This window comes from Cydia pomonella, chromosome 27 (genome assembly GCF_033807575.1).
Source record: "Cydia pomonella isolate Wapato2018A chromosome 27, ilCydPomo1, whole genome shotgun sequence".
Taxonomy (NCBI): Eukaryota; Metazoa; Arthropoda; class Insecta; order Lepidoptera; family Tortricidae; genus Cydia; species Cydia pomonella.
In genome coordinates, this window is record NC_084729.1 from 5371228 (window position 1) to 5392936 (window position 21709).

The 21709-nt window shown below is 35.7% G+C and overlaps 1 protein-coding gene across 19 annotated transcripts in view; it reads left to right on the top strand.

Moving 5' to 3' along the window:
* LOC133532400 (titin-like) overlaps positions 1 to 20474 on the top strand; it is a 42854-nt gene extending 22380 nt beyond the window's left edge. For 2 of the 19 annotated variants that reach the window (XM_061871025.1, XM_061871033.1), the window contains 14 exons: positions 1726 to 1987; positions 5236 to 5301; positions 9063 to 9228; positions 9637 to 9843; positions 10023 to 10153; positions 10387 to 10453; positions 10531 to 10784; positions 11490 to 11573; positions 13062 to 13157; positions 13900 to 14129; positions 14612 to 14650; positions 18301 to 18451; positions 19275 to 19400; positions 20330 to 20474. In XM_061871025.1, the coding sequence (XP_061727009.1) occupies positions 1726 to 1987; positions 5236 to 5301; positions 9063 to 9228; positions 9637 to 9843; positions 10023 to 10153; positions 10387 to 10453; positions 10531 to 10784; positions 11490 to 11573; positions 13062 to 13157; positions 13900 to 14129; positions 14612 to 14650; positions 18301 to 18451; positions 19275 to 19400; positions 20330 to 20371 (1921 nt within the window). In that variant the 3' untranslated portion in view covers positions 20372 to 20474. Of the gene's footprint in view, positions 1 to 1725; positions 1988 to 5235; positions 5302 to 9062; positions 9229 to 9636; positions 9844 to 10022; positions 10154 to 10386; positions 10454 to 10530; positions 10785 to 11489; positions 11574 to 13061; positions 13158 to 13899; positions 14130 to 14611; positions 14651 to 16476; positions 16539 to 17000; positions 17077 to 18300; positions 18452 to 19274; positions 19401 to 20329 lie in introns of those variants that run through there. The other 17 variants (XR_009801693.1, XM_061871027.1, XR_009801694.1 and 14 more) reach the window with 17 other exon arrangements.
* Positions 20475 to 21709: the final 1235 nt, after the last annotated feature.

Sequence of the window (21709 nt, forward strand, 5' to 3'; positions counted from 1 at the left end):
ACCAAGATGTTTCATTTACTTTATCTCTGATACTTTTGATAGAAATCTGGAGATTATAATTTGCATTGTCTATGATATTTTATGCAAAATTTTGTGTTTCACTCGGGAGCAAAGGTTTGCTTACACGGGTATTCAGTATAACTTTCCTCATTGGAAACAAAAAATAAAGTTCATTTGTTGTTCGTTATCACCGCGATTCGGCGGTTATCTGTGGTGGGACAGAATGAAAAGTACATAAGCTTAAGCATATAGCATGAAGCTTTTGCGAGCTCATTTTTAAACGAATAACGAATATACTAGCATTTCTAAGCTTTTGGGGTAAAGGCACCAGTGCTCAGCCATGCACCAGTGGTCAGCCTTTCTTGCTTATTTTTGCTTGTAAATATCAAAGATTTTCAGATTTTCATGCCAAAAGTAGGTGAAATTATAGATTGATAAAGTATAAATTGAAAAATAACTTATATTTTAAAAGAATTGTCTAGTATAAACCACAACACTACTTCAAAGAAGTGCTGTCTTCTGACATTAAGGAATATGTGATATGCCATTTTTTTTGGAGCGTCACATGGTATTTTGATCAGACGTTAGCAGCCGAAATGTGATATTTTTTTTAAATAATGTGCACTTCTTCACTTAATTAATACTTAATTTATCTGGAAAAAGTAAAAAAATAATATAAATCCATATTAAAATAACATTTTTAAGGGGGCTGCCTATTGGGAACTACTTATTTGTACAAAATCCAATAGTCAGCCTCCCCTGGCCGACTACTGGGTTTAGGGCAGTAATTTTAAAAAAGTCGTAAACCCAAAAGTCAGCCGAGGGAGGCTGACCATAGGTTTCAAGATTTTTTTTATTTTCAAATGCAATGTAAGTCGTTAATTCAAGCACCTTTAAATATTTACATTATTATGATTTTATTTGATTGAAATACATCAAATACCCAGTAGTCATCCTGTGGCTGACCACTGGATACTGAAATCACGGAACTCAGAACCCAATAGTCAGCCGTTAAAATGGGATGGCTGGACACTGGGTACTTAAAGGCTGTATATTGGTAGACAGGGGGCTGATTACTGGCAAAAAGGCCCTTTCATTATATTTAATGAAATATTTCCAAAAGCTTAGTTGAATTACGTTTTATTCTTTATAAAAATTAAACTATTAAATTATTGAAGAGTAAAAACATTCATAATTCTTATTGGTCAATTAGTAGGCAAATGAGACGTTCTTGAACATAGAAATTTCGTAAAAAGGCTGACTACTGGTGCCTTTACCCTACCTCTATAAATTTTATAAATTCGTAGCAGACTGCATTTCGTCCATCGCCCGCCATATCGAATTTACCATTTCGAGTACATACAACACCCATATACATGCCTACATTTACATTTTTATAACATTTACATTTCGGATTGAAACATTTATTCGCCTCGTAATAGTTACACTACATTGGTTCACCAAATGTTCACTTACAGCTTCTTAGCACATTATTTACGCAATTGTATTAGTGTTAGTGTCATATCGTCCGCTCGACTCAGGAAACATTCCAGTTGTAAGTACCAAGATCATATTTATTTTCACGCATACATTTAATCAGCATTTTCTACGCTTCTGCTTAACGATATCTAGCCAATCAGTTACCTGAAATCATAATAAGAAACAAAAAACTAAAACAAACCTTTTCTTCCACAACACAAATGGCGACACAAAATGGCGAAACAGGCTGACACGGGTTTTAAAGTCGCATATGCATCGAGACAATGATGATTCCAGCGTCGATTTCAAGAAGATCAAACCTATAGTGGAATCGCTAAAGGATTCTGAAGTTCTCAAAGCTTTGAACGAGGAATTTGTTAAGACTCAAGAAGAGAAGAAGAAGGAAGAAAGAAAGTGGACCAAGTTCTTGCAGAAGCCGGCGCGGCCGGTGCCTAAAGCGAAGTTTGGATACCATGGATGGACGGCTAATGATGATGAAGTTAAAGAGGTAAGATTATTTTGCCTTCCCTAAAGTACCTATAAATATTTTATTCGTAAATCATTTTTCATCACACTTGCTCGTAAACGGTGTTATTGTATGCCAGCATACTGAGATGGAATGAGCTATATTATGGCCACCGGCGTAATAGATTGTTTTTTCATTACGCCCATGGACATATTGGGCATAATGTTTTTTTTTTATCAAGTAGGTATAAATGAGGTTTACTTTTAAAATACTGACGTTTATAATTTTTTTGTTTAAAAATATTTAATTTGATTAATTTAATAGTCATTTAAAATATTTTACACAATTTTCAATCGTGGCTGAATGCCGGGTAGGCCTGTGCCTTGTCAAAAATGACAATATGGCGGACGAATGTTTGAAATGTTACCGTATTTAAGAATTATTTTGCTTAATGCACATGTTATTTATTGACAACAACAATATACATAATGGATATATACAGATGATTACTATAACTAGCTTATATCTAAAATAGGCCCTTGAGGCATTGTACCAAGGATGCTGGCGGCATTTCCTCGTTGTATCGCAATACTGATACGTTGTGCGAGGAAGCCGCCAGCTCTTCGGTCTTGCTTAAAATTTACTTTTTTCCTCCCAAGTGTTATGAAAAACATTCTGTGTGCCACGGGCGGTACAAGAATTGCGCACTCGTGTTAATGAAGGCAAGGGCCTTCGGCTTCGGGCTCAAAATTAACACTTGTTAATTCTTGTTTACTGCCCTTGATACACAATGTACAATACCTCTTTGACGTGTCGAATTATGGTACTTATGACAGTTAATTTTTTTATTTTTTTATTTAAGTCTAGTGCATTATTTTAATGTGACATTTAAATAATATAGACACGGTAAAAACATATCCCTTTAATTATTAAGCCCAAACAAGGGAGACAACTGACAGAACTCATAGGGACCATAATGATGGTAATAATGTAAATGTCGAATGCGACGCGAGATGTATAAGTACCTACTTAAATATAAAATAATACAGTATAGGTAAAAAACTTAAGTAACTCACCTGTTGTATGTAGTTGTGACGTGTTCGAATAGACAATACATGTTTAAAAGACACACACAAACAAAACAAATGTCTATTCGAACACGTCACAACTACATACAATAGATGACTTACTTAAGTTTTTTACCTATAGGACAAAGGCCCGGACTATTTGTAATTCGAAACAAGATGTTAAAGTCAAAAGTCCACTGTTTTATGTTATAGCTTTTGATATTTATAGAGAGACAAATAATTAAACAAGCGACGATTACATACTACTCACGTATACATATTATGGGGATACGATTCCTAATATTTAAAATGACACTGGCAGTTTCATGTCGTCATACGACTGTTATTGAGTGAGAGGTCTCATGTCACGATTAAATACCTATACTTTCCTGAATATTACGATACTACAAAATTAAAAATGGACATACCACGTCTTTAAACCGATTTGTATCTAAATTAATTTGACCTTGAACATTAGTACAAAGATATACAGGTCAATAAAATGCCAATACGGTCACGCATATGTAATGTATTACAATGTCCACATTAAATAATAAGGTGACAACCCTGTAGCAATTATTACACGCACACCTTTACGTTTCTCGTTCACTTACGCGCGAAGCTTTCAATGTGTTAGTGTAAATCTTGGCGCTGAAACAGGGCTGTCACATTTTGAGTCATGCACTATTTACTACCAACATTTATTATTATTTCCTTATTGACTATTGACATAGTAACCTGCGTGATCTTGTTGATGATGTTCACCTTGGCACCAATTCAATAAAGCAAAAGAAGGTAATTATTTTGGCAGCTAATGAAATTGTTGAAGTTTTTTTTTATTCAGTCTCGATCAAAGTGCCAGTGTGTGTGTTTGTCATAAGGTGATTTAGTTTTAATAATTATTTCATAATTTTGTTATATTATATATATATATTTTAATTTATTTATATATTAAAATTAAAACTTATATATAATACATATTTATTCCCGCCAAACTGTAACGTTTATTGGCGAGAGGCGCTCAGTTCTTTATACAATTTAACAACTTTTTTTTGATGCTCAGTGTTTTAAAACTGACATTGTGATACATTTATATTATTTGAAATACGTGTCGTGTCTTGTAATCATTTATAGGAAGTTTTTTTTAACGACTAAAATAGTTACATTATTAAAAGGGCTGATGATGATTTATTAAGTTTACTTTTTTTTAAACGCTTTATAGCAGTTTGTTTAACATATTTTAGTATTGTTAGGGGTTAACAAGTGTAGTTTAACACATAATCGTATAAAAAAGGTAATAAAATAACCTTAGCTATTTTATTGCATCAACTTTGCGTTCTTATCTATTTTTTCAGGGAGAGTACGATTTATCGACCACATATGCGCCAATAGAATTTCAATCTTAGCAATCCGATTTAAGGTCCAAGTTAGATTGGATTTTTTAAAATGTGTGTTTTGGAAATTGCTATATACATATGTATAATTGCATTTTTTGGGAAAACATTTTAAATTGGTTCGAACTGCGAAAGGGTTATTATTGTTACAAAAAAAAAGAAACGTATAATTACTTCGAATTATATAATATAATACACAGGTGACTATTTGATCGCTTGCCAACATTTTACACAAGAAATAATAAATACTAGTCTGCCTATATACTATGGCAAATAGAATGATCTAACAAAGAATGTACAAAATGAACCCTGTATATCAATGAAGCAGTTATGATCTTAGGAGTATTAATATAACTATTACAAAACATTTTAAGAAACTAGCTATAATAAAACGGTAAATAGGGCAGAACGGTACCTACCGTTGTTGACCACCTTTGCACCGTTTAAATCAAAATATAGAAAACTGTTGTATATTTTGTTGCATGAATTGCATCTTTAACAATAAAAAAATCCATCAGTACAGTACATAGAGACTGAATTTTATATTTATTCCGACCAAAATATTTTTTTAAGTTTTTATAACTTTATACCGTAACAAATCGAGTTTAAAATAACGGTAATTTATAATAAATAATATCTATACCAAATTCCAGCTTTCTAGCATTAACGGTCATGAAGCAAAGCCTTGGACGGACAGACTGACAGACAGACAGACGGACCTGGCAAAATTATAAGGGTTCCTAGTTGACTCAGGAACCCTTAATACTTCTGCCCTAACGTTTTAGAACCTCAAGAATGTCTACAATAATACTATTTTCTTTCTTTTCAGTCGCCTTACAAAGTGAAAATAGTAAAACAGCCTAAACCCAAAGTAGCACCCGATTACAAACCGCAGGTAACCGCGTGAAGACAGACAGACATACAAATTGTAATAAAGTAACAATATTTGTTAAATTAATAATAAATTAAGTGTTAATAATGAAATAAGGAATGCGTTTGGATCCTTCCTAAGCCTTAATTACCTTTTATTACCTGTCGAACACACAAACACACATGTAGACAGTGTGTTTGTGTGTTCTTCTTGCAGTTTACCTAATATTTATTTAAAATCACATTTTATTCACAGTGTTTTTATTTTATTTTTCTTAAACCTATGGTCCTTCTATGAATTACACTTTTTATATCTTATACAAATACTAATAAAACATTTAATTGGTATAAATAGGTCATAAGCAATAATAAAATAAGTAAAATCTTACTAAAAATACAATGGAACCTCGATAGCATGAATCTGAAGGGAAACCCCTAAAAGTTCGTGTTAACAAGTATTCGTCTTAGAGGACCCTCTCTAAGACGAAACACGAATCTCTAAGACGAATAATCGATCTACTTAGAGAGGTTCTTATGGATTTTAATCGGTCTTAAAGAGGTTTCGAGTGAATAATACTATATATATACACAAACGCATAAATTACGGTCTTATTATTTTCTTCGAGTTACAGACGTATAAATAATTTTGAGATATAGAGGTGATTAAAGAATACGTCTATTTTCGATTTAAGGAGGTCAAATTTCAGTTTTCGACTTGTGGAGGTAAAATTTGTACAAGTGAAGGGAATCGTTGGTTACTTGGCCTTAATGAGATTTAATATTTTGAGTTATGGAGGTTTTGGGCTTTGAAGGGAAGGGAATAGCATTTTATTTTGTGTTAAAGAGGATTTTGTCTTCTTGTGGTTCGAGTTAACGAGGTTCTACTGTACAATTAAATTGAAATTAAATAATTAATGATCACACACTGAAGCAATTGTCAAAACGGCTTCACTGTATTCATTTATGATGGTCAAACTTCTATAAAGTTATCCAGAGGAAAGGAAGAATCTTCTTATGCTCCTGTTGGTTTGGCCCTCAAGTGCCATAGTATATGTTGCCTACAGATATAGTGAATACCATACCATCGTGTTTTCACGGAAACGCACGAATGTGCTATGTTAATTCAGTACCCCTAGTGTAAATAAATTCGATTTCGAAACGTGACATACGCGTTTGCGTTTAGTCTCATTTTGTATTGGATTTAGAAAGAGCGCGCCAAGCGGGACGTTTTGGAAACTCAAAATCCTATACAAAATGAGACTTAACGCAAACGCGTTCGTCACGTTATGATGTTGATCAAATTTACACTAGGGGTACAGTTAGTCTTAGTACAAAACGTACTGAGATTTACTGAAGTAGCAGTAGCATGACAAATACGAACGTTTCTGAGGAAATAATGGCAAAGGATTGTTCTCTACATCTGTACGGTATTTACCCCAACTGGCAAACTAGTATGACCTAAATTTCTACGTATCCTTGAATTGTAATAGTTCCCAAAATCGACGTATTGGGCAAGCGATAGATGTAGGTATGACATCTTTGCAACTATCAATTGTTTTGTTCATCGTCACTTTCTTTTAAAATGGTTGGGAAGCCCAAGAGGAGATAATTGTAGTTACTTGAGCGCGCTACATTAAGATATGAGTCATATCTTGCCTCCCCCGTGGACTCTACCTTAACTACTTTTAGGCGTCTATGTTGATCCGTTGGTTGGTGGGGGATTCAAGTCGTTAAGCTCATTTGGTCATTTTAGTTCAAATTAATGCGATAATTGTGCTATTAATAAATCTGATACTTATTTGTACGTATTTCCTTAATCTGATGGTTACAATGTGAAAACCAGGTGTCGAACTTGTGATCGTCATATTAAGGCAATGCGTACAAATAATTATCAGATTAAATTATAGAAAAATCATAGCATTAACTTGGACCAAAACGCCCAAATCCACAATCTACTTAACGATTTTTTTAACCCTCCATCCACCTCCCAAAATTTTAAAAAAAATCTGTAGACGCTTTCCGGCTCCCTGGAAAAGAAAACTTTATATAACCTTTTTTTCTTCCTACCGTCTAATCTTTCGATTCCAATAGGTCTTAACGACGCTCGAATAACTACACATTTAGCAACGCCGGCTCCCCAGCTAAAAGAGAAAGATAATTGAGTTTCACTCGAAATACGCCACGTCCATTAAGTATAGCAACGCTATGTCGTTGCTATAGGACAAGGACATTAAAAATTAAGTAATTTGTGTAATAATGTCCTATAATATTTATTTATTTTAAGTATGACTCGCGTTAAAACGTTCCAGGTCCGGGCTAAGGCGTCCGATACTTCGTTTTCGATTAAAAGTATCATGTGATCACCAATCATCGTCATAGAAAACAAAGTCTCGGATGCCTCGACCCGAAACCAGTCCTCTAGCGGGAGTAATCCTCCTTCAACCCTTTAAGGTCACATTCGGATGGCGACTTAAATAACGTACGAAGCACCGTTACTGCTTCAGCGTTAAAAATAAATTGCGTCACTATGCCAAAGAGAATTTCCAAAAATCGCAAAGTTCCCATGAAAATTATTGGTATTTATTTTCTACACGTGTATTGCCAAACCTTTTTACAGTTATTTCGATTTCTATAACACTTGAAATAGACAGCAATGAGTGACGTAAATGTTAAATGAAACAGTCGTCAGCAGTTAAGGACATTGAGTAATCCTTAATCTGTACGGGAACTTTCTAAGTGGAAAATTGCATGAGATTTTCTGATGAAAGTTTCCTGAATTTTTTTTAATTTTGGTTTCGTTCTACAACTTGCACATTAAACATTACTAGTTACTGTTCTGTCTTTGCCGCATTACTGGTATGAAAAGAACGTTTAATTTGTTACTCATATTATCAAGATTCACAGTGGATATCTCGAGAACACTTAAAATTTACTACGACACTTGATATTGGCAAAATCATCATACATTTGATAGAGACCATATTTTAAAAGAAGATGAAGATGGCCAATTAATTCGCCCGCGTCAACGCTGCAACAGTAATGGTGTTGCAGTCGCCGTCCGAATGTTACCTTTATCTTATTTTTCCATGTTGACTTCGCCTGCATATCCGCATTCTGCATTTTCGACCCATTAGCTTAGTTTCCAGATTTGGTAATCGAAAGTAAGTATTTGTACGTGTACCATTAACATTAATTTTTGAAACTGTTTCGCTAGGTTCTTCGAAAACGGAGTGTGTGTCTGAGTTTTTAAAGGGTCGGCAACGCGCATGGTATATCTCTGGTGTTGCAGGCGTCTATAGGCTACGGTGACTGCTTACCATCAAACGGGCCGTATGCTTGCCACCGACGTGGTATAAAACTAACTGTATACAAATAATTCAGCCTAAAGTAACTTCCTAACTTCACAACTTCCATGAAACTTGTCTAAGATGGATTCGTTTGTGTTACGGAATTTCAACATGGTTGAATATATATTTTTTCGTTATCGCTGTATAATATATGCTTTTAAAAATGAGTAGGCAATTTGGTTGTTGACAATTCGATAAAGCTCCGACCACGCTAAATTTTCATAGACTTCGCAGTGACAATGCTTATATCTATATCCCATAGGAGTGCCATAGTTGACGTAACACTGGCATGAAAACTTATCGTATTCGACCTCTGCCAATCGCTCAAAACGGTCACTCATTCACCAGTAAGATACGCCATCTAGTCACCTGCTTAAATAGCCACATCAGCATTTCAATATCATTTCAATTGTAAACCATCACCCCCACACCCACTCAGGACTTCAACACGGGCCCGCTGCCGTGGGAAGAGCGAGCGGTCAACGAGCCACCCCCACCCCCAGTGGAGGCTGAACCCCCCATCTTGATACCTGAGGAGAAGCCAGTGTTTCTTGAGGCTATTGATAACCTACCGGAGACTGCTGTTCCGGATTTGGAGGAGACAGGTAACTTTTGCTAAAAGGAGGTTATGTTCCTTTAGGGTGCAACCAGGCCGTGCTTAGGTTCAGAAGATCAGAAAGGAAGGGGGACGGGGGCCCAAATTATGAGAAAATTTCTCATAGACAATTTAACAAGATAACAAAGGACGATTTTTATTTCATTGTTGATATTTTTTTCCGTCAGAATGGGATAAAATTGGGCTTGTTTGTAGAGCTCTTTATTCTGGGTGGGAAAAATACAAAATCCTAATTTGGCACAAAAAAATTGTCCCAAAACTAGTGGAAGATTTTTTAGGTAAAATTTCGTTTATTATAAATAGAATAAGAATTCTATCTATGAACCAAATTTTATCGAAACCTGACAACAATAAAAAAATCGAGAACCAAATAAAAAACGGCACATAAATCTTTTAGGAATTGAATTACCTCCTGAAAAGTCAATAGAGGAACCAGCACCAGAAGCAGAGCCGGAAGCTCCCAAAGAGACAGAAGTTGAAAAAGTAGAAGAAACTAAGAAGGAAGAGCCCTGCAATAGAGTTGTAGAGGAGACCAGCAACAGCGAGAGCGAGATGGAGAACAGGATAGCGGAACAGCTGATGAAGAATGTAGAGGGAATGGTTGGTGAGTGTCAAAGTATTATTTAACTAACTAATGTGGCTCAGCGGCCCAAAGAGGGTCTTGACCTCCGAAACGAGTGCAAACCACTTTTCCCGATCCTACGCCGTTTCTTGCAAATTATCGGCGCAAAATATTGGTTATCGATATAAAACTTTAGGTTTGACCAGAATGTTTATCTTCAGATCCCAACGCGCCGCTGGAGCAGCAGCTGGCGCAGATGCGCGCGCAGCTGGCAGCGCTGGCGCAGCTGCCCGGCGTCATCCAACAGACGCTGGAGCTGGTGACCCGCCAGCTTTGCCAAATTACGCAGCAGGTATATTGAAAGTATTAAGAGTTTTTTTTTTTACATATCCGGTTCGAAGGGCCAAAGTAGTTATGAATATACCATCCAAGAGGCCAACGTTTACTTAAGTATGATCAGATATATCCTGAGGACACGGCAGTTTTATCAGATCACAGCACACGATTTTAAGAGGGGCAAATGGGACGATAATTAATGTGCAAAACTGAAGATAGAATAATGTTTATTCTATATCTGGTTTACAGGAAGCTCAGTCTCACCACACAGTGAAACAAGAACAGATGGCAATTGAATCTTCTGAGATGATTGAAGGTCTGTAAATAAATTAGGATGATATTTTTACTCTTCTCAAAGCAAATTTTGGAAATCTAAATATACCTAATTTTCAGAATCCAATGAGACCTCCGAAACTATAATCGAAGACGTAACAGAAGAAAAAGACGAGACTCAAATAGAAGAAGTCGTTGAAAATGGAATTAAGGAAGAGGTGAAAGAAACGAAGACAGTGGTAGAGGTCAAGCAAACCAAAATGGAAGAGGTCAAAAAGGTGCAGATGACAAGGAGCGACGAAGAAATGCAGAAGATGAAGAGGGAAGAGCAGGAGATTTTGGACGAGCAGAGAAGAATTGAAAAGCAGAAGAAGGTATGTTTAGCTTTAAATATGTTTTATGAAGCCCCAACTGATCAGCTGCTGCATGCTGATCGACATCATTATTTAAATGATTTATAATCCATTAATAATTCCAGAATCATGAGTACTGAGTAGTACAGATATGAGATAGTACAGTCCAGTCGTAACTTGGAAGTTACTCTGGTGTAACCAATAAGAATTAAAATATGTAATATGATAGTAATATTAGCAACCTAAGATTTCTCACGGTTACTTTCTAATAAACTATTCTTTCAGATATCTGTAAAAAGATAATGTAAAACAGGTTCCGAAATAATCCTCATTTCCCTAGCACAGACGAAAAATTTTTTTGGTTACGATTCGAATCCAATTAGCCAAAATTATTGTATGTATTTCATCCCACTCTCAACGAACTGGCAATACATTTTTATGCCCTACACCAATCTTCATGTTTACATGCTTTTATTACAAAATCTTCAATAACACTGTAATTTATTATTTCATATCATAACTTTGTACAAGCTTTTCGATAGGAACATTACACGGTATTCGGTTTTTGCCTACCTACTTCAATATTTATATCAGGATCTTTTAGAATACCGGTAGCCCAACGCATGACAATGAAAATAATGAAACAAGGCCAGAAAGATGAACATGTTTTCAATGATGCTAGATGATGAAAGGAAAATGAAATGATTAAAATCTGTGCAATAACAGGAATTAACGAACGAACTTCTTGGCCAAGAGTACGAAGAGATGCTTCAGGAGACGCCCCACGAGATAGCTCTTAGGTTTATCAATGTGAGTCACTTGTGTGTCGATTTTCGATAGGACAGCTAGTGTATGTAAGGGGTCGATTGCCACACTACAACATGCGATTTCCAATACGAAGTAAACATGAAGCATTGAGTTACTCATTTGACATCTTAGCGGGGTTGCTGTGACATTTATTAATTTAAGTGACTTAATAGTATTAGTTATTGTACTATCTAATTTTTAGATCATTTCTATTCGGCATTAGTAATGCTTTGTACTTCGCTGTTCACATATTTTATTCAACAATTTTTCGTGTTTCGTAAAATTCATTGGATATTTGTATCGGAGTAATCATTCATACGAATATAGAATATTTAGACATCTTTTCAACTTCACGAGACTTAATTTATTTTTTACCCAATTTTGAACAAAAACAGTCAATTTAGACAAATTTTCGTACATTCTTCGTCAAGCTTCCTAAATTTAACGTATGACAGGAACTTATGGAGAGTCTTCTGCTGGACAAAGAGCCCAAACACATGAGCCAGAAGCCATCGCTGACTTCAGCCTCAGACGGACCTAAAACTGACGTCAAAGAGGTTCGACATTCAATTAGTATCTATGTATACAAATTATACACACAACAACATACACTTTATCTTAATTTGAAAAGACACCGTTTGAAATACAAATTAGTTTATTATGCATATAATTTTTCGTGTTTCGTAAAATTCATTGGATATTTGTATCGGAGTAATCATTCATACGAATATAGAATATTTAGACATCTTTTCAACTTCACGAGACTTAATTTATTTTTTACCCAATTTTGAACAAAAACAGTCAATTTAGACAAATTTTCGTACATTCTTCGTCAAGCTTCCTAAATTTAACGTATGACAGGAACTTATGGAGAGTCTTCTGCTGGACAAAGAGCCCAAACACATGAGCCAGAAGCCATCGCTGACTTCAGCCTCAGACGGACCTAAAACTGACGTCAAAGAGGTTCGACATTCAATTAGTATCTATGTATACAAATTATACACACAACAACATACACTTTATCTTAATTTGAAAAGACACCGTTTGAAATACAAATTAGTTTATTATGCACAGTGCAAACTACATACAAGTTAACAGAGCACACATCTGTTAGTATCTAGTCGCTTATAGATAACCAGCATCTTGTAGGCTGCCAACTTTCGACTTTATCGACAGAAAGATTTTTAATGCTAAACTTTATTATTTTTATTCCCGAAAATAGGCGACGATAAAAACATAAGGGGTTGTTACATATATCCTTTTGCCGGACTCTTCCTACATTCTTGCTGCTAAGATGGATAGATTAACAAAAAGAAAAAAACAGCTGCTAAAAGTGTCCTGGAAAAGGACATACCTATTGTCATAACTCTTATGAAGACTTAACGAGATAATCGGAAAACTAGATTCTCACCCGTCGGCCATCAACATTTTTAATGAAGACAAGACATACCAACTTATTAAACATGTATATTATCTTATTAACTACTCTAGAAAGTAATGGCGAACCCTCAGCGTGACCAAGAGTCCTGTCAGAAGCAGAGGCCATCAATATCTTCTTCAAACGGACCTAAGACTGAGGACAAAAAGGTTCGCAACAGTGTGGACACGTGTCTCGGCGTATTTAGTGTCATTAATAGTGAAAAAAATACATTACCTAGTTAAATTCACAAGACATTATAAATAGTTGCTTCATGCATAAATTGATACCACGTTTTGTTTTAGCATTCGATAGATAGATCTGATCTGACATTCGTGTTGATCTAAACTTATAGGAATATGATATGTAGAGCCTCATGCAAGATACACACCAAATAATTGTCCACACACCATTCAATTCGTAGAAGAAACACACGAAGAAGTCTAGTATTGATCATAGTGACCATTAAATAACCCTCCTCAAAACATCTAGTAGCGGATTTTTAGGTTTTTAGTAAGAAGGTATATACTTAATAGTACAAAAAGATTCAATAGGCGGGTCCACACAGAACACGCAGACGCGCGAGGCAACCGGCCAGTGTAGACATGCCTCGGCCGAGGCGGCGCGCACGTTTTCCTCGCCTGAGCGCGCCTCGGCCGAGGCACATCTACACTGGCTGGTTTGTGCGCGAGGAAATTGCCTCGCGCGTATGTTCGCTCTGTGTGGACCCACCTAATTAACAATTTTTTGAAATTATATTTTTCATCGATAATAAGTGTCATCAGGTTAAATTGGGATGACGAGATTAAACGGTAATTTTCCAAAAGGCTGATTCTTAAATAACCTTTAAATTTCGTATCAAAACCTTAACAAATTCTTAATGACACTCCCCCAACCTTGACCCCAAAACAGGAATTAATGGCGGACCTCCAGTTAGACCAGGAGGCCAGACAGCTGAAGCAGAGGCCGACGCCGCGCGTCGGCAAGCCCAAGCCCGTCTTTGGGCCTCTCACGCCGTCTGAGAGGCCGGTGGTGTTGCCCGGAGGCCGAAAGTGGAGAAAGCCTAAAGACGCGTACAATGACGCGTTCATCGCCGAAACTTTGACTGCTCAAGCTGAGCTGATACAAGGAAAAGCGCTGGGGTACTGTTTTTTTAGTTGTTAAGTTATTTTTAATAGAATAGTAAAACGCAATCTCACTCGATGAAAACAAAGTCTCAGAACATATCTTATTCAACATTATTAGTATTTGTCTAATTTCGGACATTTTCATTCTGTAGAATAGAAAAACTAGATTCGAATCATTTATAAAATGAAATAGATGTGAATTTCATCAAATTAGTATATTTCTTCAGTCATTAGATTTAATTTAAAATCGTATCATTAGTATAAAATAAAATCGTATCATTAGTATAAAATAAAAACATTATGTTGGTATGAATTATAAAACATACAACTATTTATTGGATAAAAAATGTATTGCATGAATTTTAACGGTCTGTCACACAAATTCTGATTAAGTATTGCCTTTTACTACTTTTTTTATGTTTGGCAAGCAATGATCATTATTGTGTAACAGATTGTGTCGCCATTTTCTATTTTATTCATGTGTTTCATTTTTATAGGAATACATACGAAAGCGTTCATCTGCCATACGACGAGAGGTTGGTCATACCCATACACATTATATAGCAGCTCTACATTTATAATAAAGATACGTATTTTTAAGTGCCCAAAACACTGCTTACGTTAGTTAGTACGGTAATTTGTTGTGCATATTCGTTGCGAGGAACGGCGGTGGCGCATCGCGCCGGCGCGCGGACTTACGCGCGTAAGGTTGTACACCGCTGGTAGAGTGGCGAGCCGAGTAGTTCGCCACAAAACAAATTGATTACAATTTTTTGTTTTAATTGCAAGTTTGAGAAAAGCACTATACATATCTCGGCGAGAAACGGGGTTGCCGTTGCCGTTGGGTATATATATACTTGGCCTGCAACCCTACGTTTCCCGGCCTCTATAGTAATGTACTATTTCTAAACAATGTTTTACGAACGTTAAACGAAAGCACTGTAAAGGAACTGCATATCCATGACATACAGTGCTTTTGTTTAGAATAATCTTAACCTTAGCCAACGGCAATGTATTTATACAATGTTTATGTATAACACTGGTATGTTTATGAATCCGAGTCGGCTATTTATATTTAATTTTTAAATGTAAGTAATTACAAAATAACGCGCAGCCTTGGTTGTTTTAGTTGTTAACTAACGAATAAATTATAATAATGCTTTTTAACGATTCCGCTTTGTACATAGCTTGTTATTTTGACAGAAATGCTTTTTAAATTGTAATATGTAGAGCTGCTAACATTGCTTTAAGGTCTTTGTAGAGTACATTAGCGACACAAGGACCTTTTATCGTTATTCATGTACAGTTATATAATACCTATTATCTATTAATGTCGTATAATTTTTGGAACGTGATAATGAACACGATCAGGGGCTATGGCTTTATTTCCAGGGAACATTTATTTAAAAAAAGTGTTTGGTATGGCGTTCGATAAGTTAAATATCCGCTTAATTTTACATTTATTTGTAAATATTAGTTATAATTGTAAAGTTACTTCTATTCCTTTGAGTGGCGTTTAAAATTTGAATTATGCTAAAGGCAAAATCAAGTGTTTAAATTTTATTGTGTGCAAGTCAACATTTCAAAGTATAAATACTTGTACTTTCAACATGTGTATTTACTTGTGTATATGCGTTGATATGGGTTTCACTGGTTATGTCCATTATTTATGTAGTCGTATATGTCTTCTACGTCCTTCATCTCTTCAGAATCAATATATGTTTGTGTTATTGTTGTGTAAAGCGTGTTGTAACTTAAATCGTTTTGGTGTCACTTGGCTGTTTCTCGCTTATTATTAATTTGTAATATTTATGTACATTTGTAAAAATTCGTAATACTTAACTGTTGTGTGTTATATTTTGCAGGAAATGTTTTATTGATACAATCCACTTATTTGTGTTTAATGTTGTTGAATTTAAATATAAACTGGTACATTATATGGGATACATTAAATTAATTGCAAATAATTAATTTGTAAGAAATTCAATTGCTTACATGCTTACACTTATATACAAGAGAAGAAATAAGAAATAAATAAATAAGACAGAGAATATACTACCACGAATAACAACCGTATTTGACATTGGAAAACCACATATATAATAAGTAAACAATAAAATTATATTAATAGTTGAGCTCTTATTAGGTGAAAGTTTTCACTCCACCAGCCCAAACCCCCAAACTAAACGTTCACTTTACTTAGCTCTACTATAGTTACGTTGTGAGAAAAGCATAAAATTTAGAAAAATGTGTGGTCTTATAGACGCAAAAATGAGTGTCCCATATATGTACTAGGAAATTAATGTATGTGTGTGTGTTTAAGTGTCGGTTTTTGCGTTTGTTGCATGTGTGCGTGCGGCAGATCGAAAACTGGAACAAAATCTGGCCATGGGGCGACGTTCAGAGGGGTATTAGGAAATATAGGTAAGGACTTAGGCAGTCAATTACCTGCTTAAAAAGCAAGAAAAAGACCTAGGGTATATATCTGTGCTACTTAGATACCTGTCGATTTGAGAGCAATGTTCTTAGCAATATTTATTTATTTGTTTATTATTTATTTATACTTTATTGCACATAAAAATTAAGTACAAATGGTGGACTTAATGCCTTAAGGCATTCTCTAGCAGTCAACCACTGGGTCAAAAAAGACTTTTTTCAATGTTGTTTTTTGTATTTTGCGCTTATTTAACTACTTTCAGTCAAAGATCTTCTAATATAGATTTACTAAGTGCTTATGTTTAAATAAACTTGACTGTTGTTATATAATCTACCCCCTTATCTCTGTTGTTATAAAATAGTCCCCTATCTTAACAGCATTTTAATATTTAATACTTTTTGTAAACTTTCCTTTATAAAATAAATGTAGTAAAACTGCCAACGTTCCAGAGAATCGAACTGCCACTTGGTAGACTTCCATATCCTACGGGACACTGTGATTCTGGCTTTAGAGCTTATTATAGAAGTGAGTTTTTGCATTCCGTAAAACTACCCAACTATAGTCCAATACTGCAACTATGGTCCACAAGTTCAAAAGGAAATTAAATATCTATACCAATGTTCCTTTTGGTTTACTCCTAGTTTTACCTTCCATTTATAAACATACTTTGCCTTAGAACTACAAAAATATAGTAAAATACACACCTGAACGAGAAAAATTGAGTTTATTTGTGGACCATAGTTGGGAGCGTTGGACTATAGTTGGGTGGTTTTACGGTTCTGCTGTTTTAAACGCATTGCATGTACCTTAATAGACTAACAAATCTATTATTTACCTACTCTGGCATGACCTGGTTGAGAAAGGTGAACACAAGGGTAGAAGGGACCGCAAAAATTGAAATTAGAAATTTCGTTATCTGCCTATCAGAAGGAGATAATGAAATCTCGGTTTCCGATGTTCCCGGTGGACCCACTATTTTTTTATCTTAACTGTTCATAAAGGGTTTCTAGATTTTTTATCACCTAAACGTAATAGCAAAAACGGACAAAATCATAGTTAAGTTTGACGTACCTAATTTAATGTTAAGGTAATCTATGGATTATTAGAGCCTCTGTCTAAACCAAAACAACATGGAATAGATTTTAAACATTATAAAAATCTAGATACCCAAGTAGAGCTCATTTACATGAACCATTCACACGGGCTGGTCACTTGGTCACTTTTGTTTCAAGTTAACTGGAAACTATTCAATAGATGTAATTATTCATTGGTTCCAATATTTTATTGCGAAAAATGAACTAGAACCAGTAACAAGTTGTGGGCCATTAGCCCTTTAATTCGCCACAGTACGCAGTAGCTAGTAGCATCACCTTCTCTTTCATCTGCCCAACTACGAGTACAAACTTTTAGCGCGCTTCTAGTAGTCGGTCGAGGTTTCTAAAAAACACTGACACTCGTCAAGTCCCCCCACAATCCGGACAAAGAACTAAAAATTCTAAAATGTCGGGAGAAATCCTGGACAACCCTACGTAGCATTCTCAAAAAAACACAAAATAGAAATACTCGTATTTACAGGTGAGACTGTAATACTTCTGTGTACGTCTATAATATATTTACATAGGTACCGCCGACCGCGGCTTCATATATCAAGCTAAACTAGGCATATGGAGTCGCGCCAGTTACGACAAGACGTACTCTGACATCTAGTGCTACTGGTAAATGAAAGTTTAACAAAGTACCTTCATACAGGGTGAACTTCATGAAGTACGAAAAGCCGCCGATCACAACGGACCACTTGAAGAACTCCGAGGTGTACAAGCTGATTCACGGCATGGAGCAGGAGCCAGTGAAGCGGGTGGAATTACTGACACCCGTGATCGCTGAAGCTGACTACAGAGAGGTATAAATTTACTGTAGACAAAACACATTAAACAGGCATTAGAATCACTGCATAACAAAAAAGAGTTAAAGTAAGTAAAATTGTTAAAACAGGCTAAAAAACATAATTAGATGCATAGCTAAAACCAATCATAGAATCACTAAGACTTAGACTAAGCTAAAACATAAATAATATAGATATAGAGTTACAGACAGGCATTAAAATCGCTCAGACAAACAATCACAAATTCAAAAGTAATTACACGAATTTACTGCGTATAAAACATAAGTAGAAGCATTGTTAAGAATAAATCAAAATGGACCCAGGTATGTCCTTAAACTACGTCCAAAAGAGAGGTATGGGCAATGTGAATGTCATCTCGCTTTGTGTGGTAAGGCACAGCACAGCAGATGTCATTCCAGAACTAGAGCAGAGCCCAACTGGGGAAGTACCTCCACCTTACAGAAAACCGCAGCCAAATAACACTTGACCCTACTCATAGTGTTGTTCCTGCCGGTGAGTAAGGATGCCAGAGCTCAACGAGGGGGGTGGGGTTAGTGTCGGCAACGCGCATGTAACTCCTCTGGAGTTGCAGGTGTACATAGGCAACGGAGACTGCTTACCATCAGGCAGGCCGTATGCTTTGTTTGCCACCGACGTACTTATTATAAAAAAAAGTGGTAGTTTAACAAACACTCGTAGGTCATCGTGCAAGATAATCTGCTAACAAAGCTAGTATACACATATAAACGATTAGTTAAACAAAAGCACTGTACTCGTATTGAACATATTAATTTAAAAGTTAAAAATAGTCGTATTAAACATAACCATTGTTAATACGAAGCTGCCCAGCAAGCTGGAGTACCTGAAGGACTCCGAAGTATACAAGATGATCCATGATGAAGAGAAGGAACCACTTCGAGGAGTGAAGATGCTTCAGTACATCATCGCTGAAACTCGATACCAAGAGGTATACTCGTATTGCAGACTAGACACCGCATTATAAAGCGATTAGTAATAGCGCGAGGTCACCACACGATCCAAATGCAAATCTGCTTGTAAAATGCTACGCCGCTAGCAACACTGCTAGTTTTTGGCGCAACTAAAATAAGCGGTGTTTTCATAAGTACGATATGCATTAATGTTTATTAGTTCGACAGCCCCTATATGTGGTGACCGCGAGTTGTCTTATAAGCGCCATCTTGTATTAGTTGAGGTGATTTGTGACTCGTACGTTATGTGATTTAAATGTTGCTAGATACTCGCGCAATAGTTACTGAGTAGTGCCATTTGTCAGATCTAGACACGTATTCGAACACACAAATATTTAGTAAGAAGTAGTAAAGTAAGATTTTAATGGACAGGCAAAAATTATTACATTTTTTTTATTGTCAATAGGATACAAAAAACCTCTTCAGAAATAATTGCTGCTTTTAACCATAGATGATAATGTTAGCATGTGCTAAGAGGCATGTAATATGTACTAACTATTGTAGCCGTAAAATTGACAGCAAATAGATGGCGCTGTGCTGTAGGTAGCACGTTCTCTTAGCATCGAATTATCTGAGGAGCTACCGCGAACCACGTTCGACGTGTTGCGTCCCTGTCACACTTACGTACGAATTTATGAGTGCGACAGAAAGGCAACACGTCGAACGTGGTTCGCGGTAGGCCCTCTAGTTTTAGCTCTTATGACAACCTTCTTACCGTATAGAGTCGGGCCAAAAAGCACTAGGCTTCTAACTTCAGCAATCAAAAATAGATTATTTATGCAAGCATACCAATATTTTGTCGAAATTAACAAAACCATTAGATTCATTAATACAAAAACATTGTATTGTCAAAAGCACTGTATGGTTAATTTAGATGACTCGTTATAAGGTGTTTTTTTTTTTTCAGAAATGCCGCTCCGTCACCCCTTCTGCCGACATGAGACGCTAATCATTTTTTACCCACTGTCTCTTTTTGTGTTTTGTATTGTCCCTTTCATTGAATAATTTGTACGCGTGCCTATTTAAAATAAATATACTGTTGTAACTTCGAATTTACTTGTTTTAATTTTGTGTAGTTGAATCTTTCTGTTGCGGGCAAAAAGTCGAGGCCAATGTAGTTTACTTATATTTTTGAAACTGGACGGCGCTGTTTGTTGTCAATTCAATACAATTTTGCGACATTTGTCATTTTTAGATGGAGACGACACCTGTCACCGTACCCTTCCAGATTAAAAAATACTATAAGTTAGACCAAGATAAGTCTGCGGCGATTTTGATAGTCTAGACCGTGGAAGTGTTATTTTAAACGTCTAACTTCAATGAAAGTACTGTCAACCGGGGTGAATAGGGACGGCTGGGGTGAAAAGGGACAAAACTTGAAATGTGATTTACTTGACAATTTCTTTAAATAAATACCCATACATATCATGCCACCATGCCATACATAATGAACCATAGAATTATTTTCATTCGAATTATACAATTTGTGTACGTATTAGAAATTGTCAGGTAAATCTCATTTTAAGTTTTGTCCCAATTCATCCCGATTGACGGTAACTAATAATCGATAAATGTATATGCTATCAAAATCGTTGCAGAGTTATCTTGGTCTAACTCTATCATCCTGGTTAGACATTTACTATTACTAGGGGTTATTCCCACTAGTTACCACCAAGTTAATTGTTACCAGTGGTAACTCCTGGGAGTTATTTTCCCACCTATTACCTGTCAGTGTAAAAATCCCAGTATTAGTTACCTTAGTTTAATTGGTTCGATTTGGTGGTAACTACTGGGTTTTTTTCCCGGTACTTACCACTCAAATTTTGTTAAGAGTTCAATACTAATAAAAACAGTACTTATAAATAGTATTTTTGATTACTAGGAAGTTTACTGGAACACTATTAATAGACATATTATTATTTATTAAGGTAGATAGGGACTCTGTTTACTCTGTTTTTATTACCTAGTTTTGAACTACAACAAAATTTTGGTGGTAACTACTGGAAAAAAATCCAACTTTAACCTAAAAAATCTACTGGCCATTTTTTTTCTAGTAGTCACAACTAGTCTTAACCTTAAAGATTAAAATTAACGAATTATAAATACCTATGGATTTGACAAAGGCAGTCGGGCCTAGTGGGTAGTGACCCTGCCTTTGAAGCCGATAGTAACTCACGCTAAACGAGTACACTATTTTCTGAAAACTCCCGGGTACGTCTAAGTCTGTTAGTAATCTAACGATAGGTACATTCAACAGAATATAGCTTTGAAAAAAGAAACAACAATA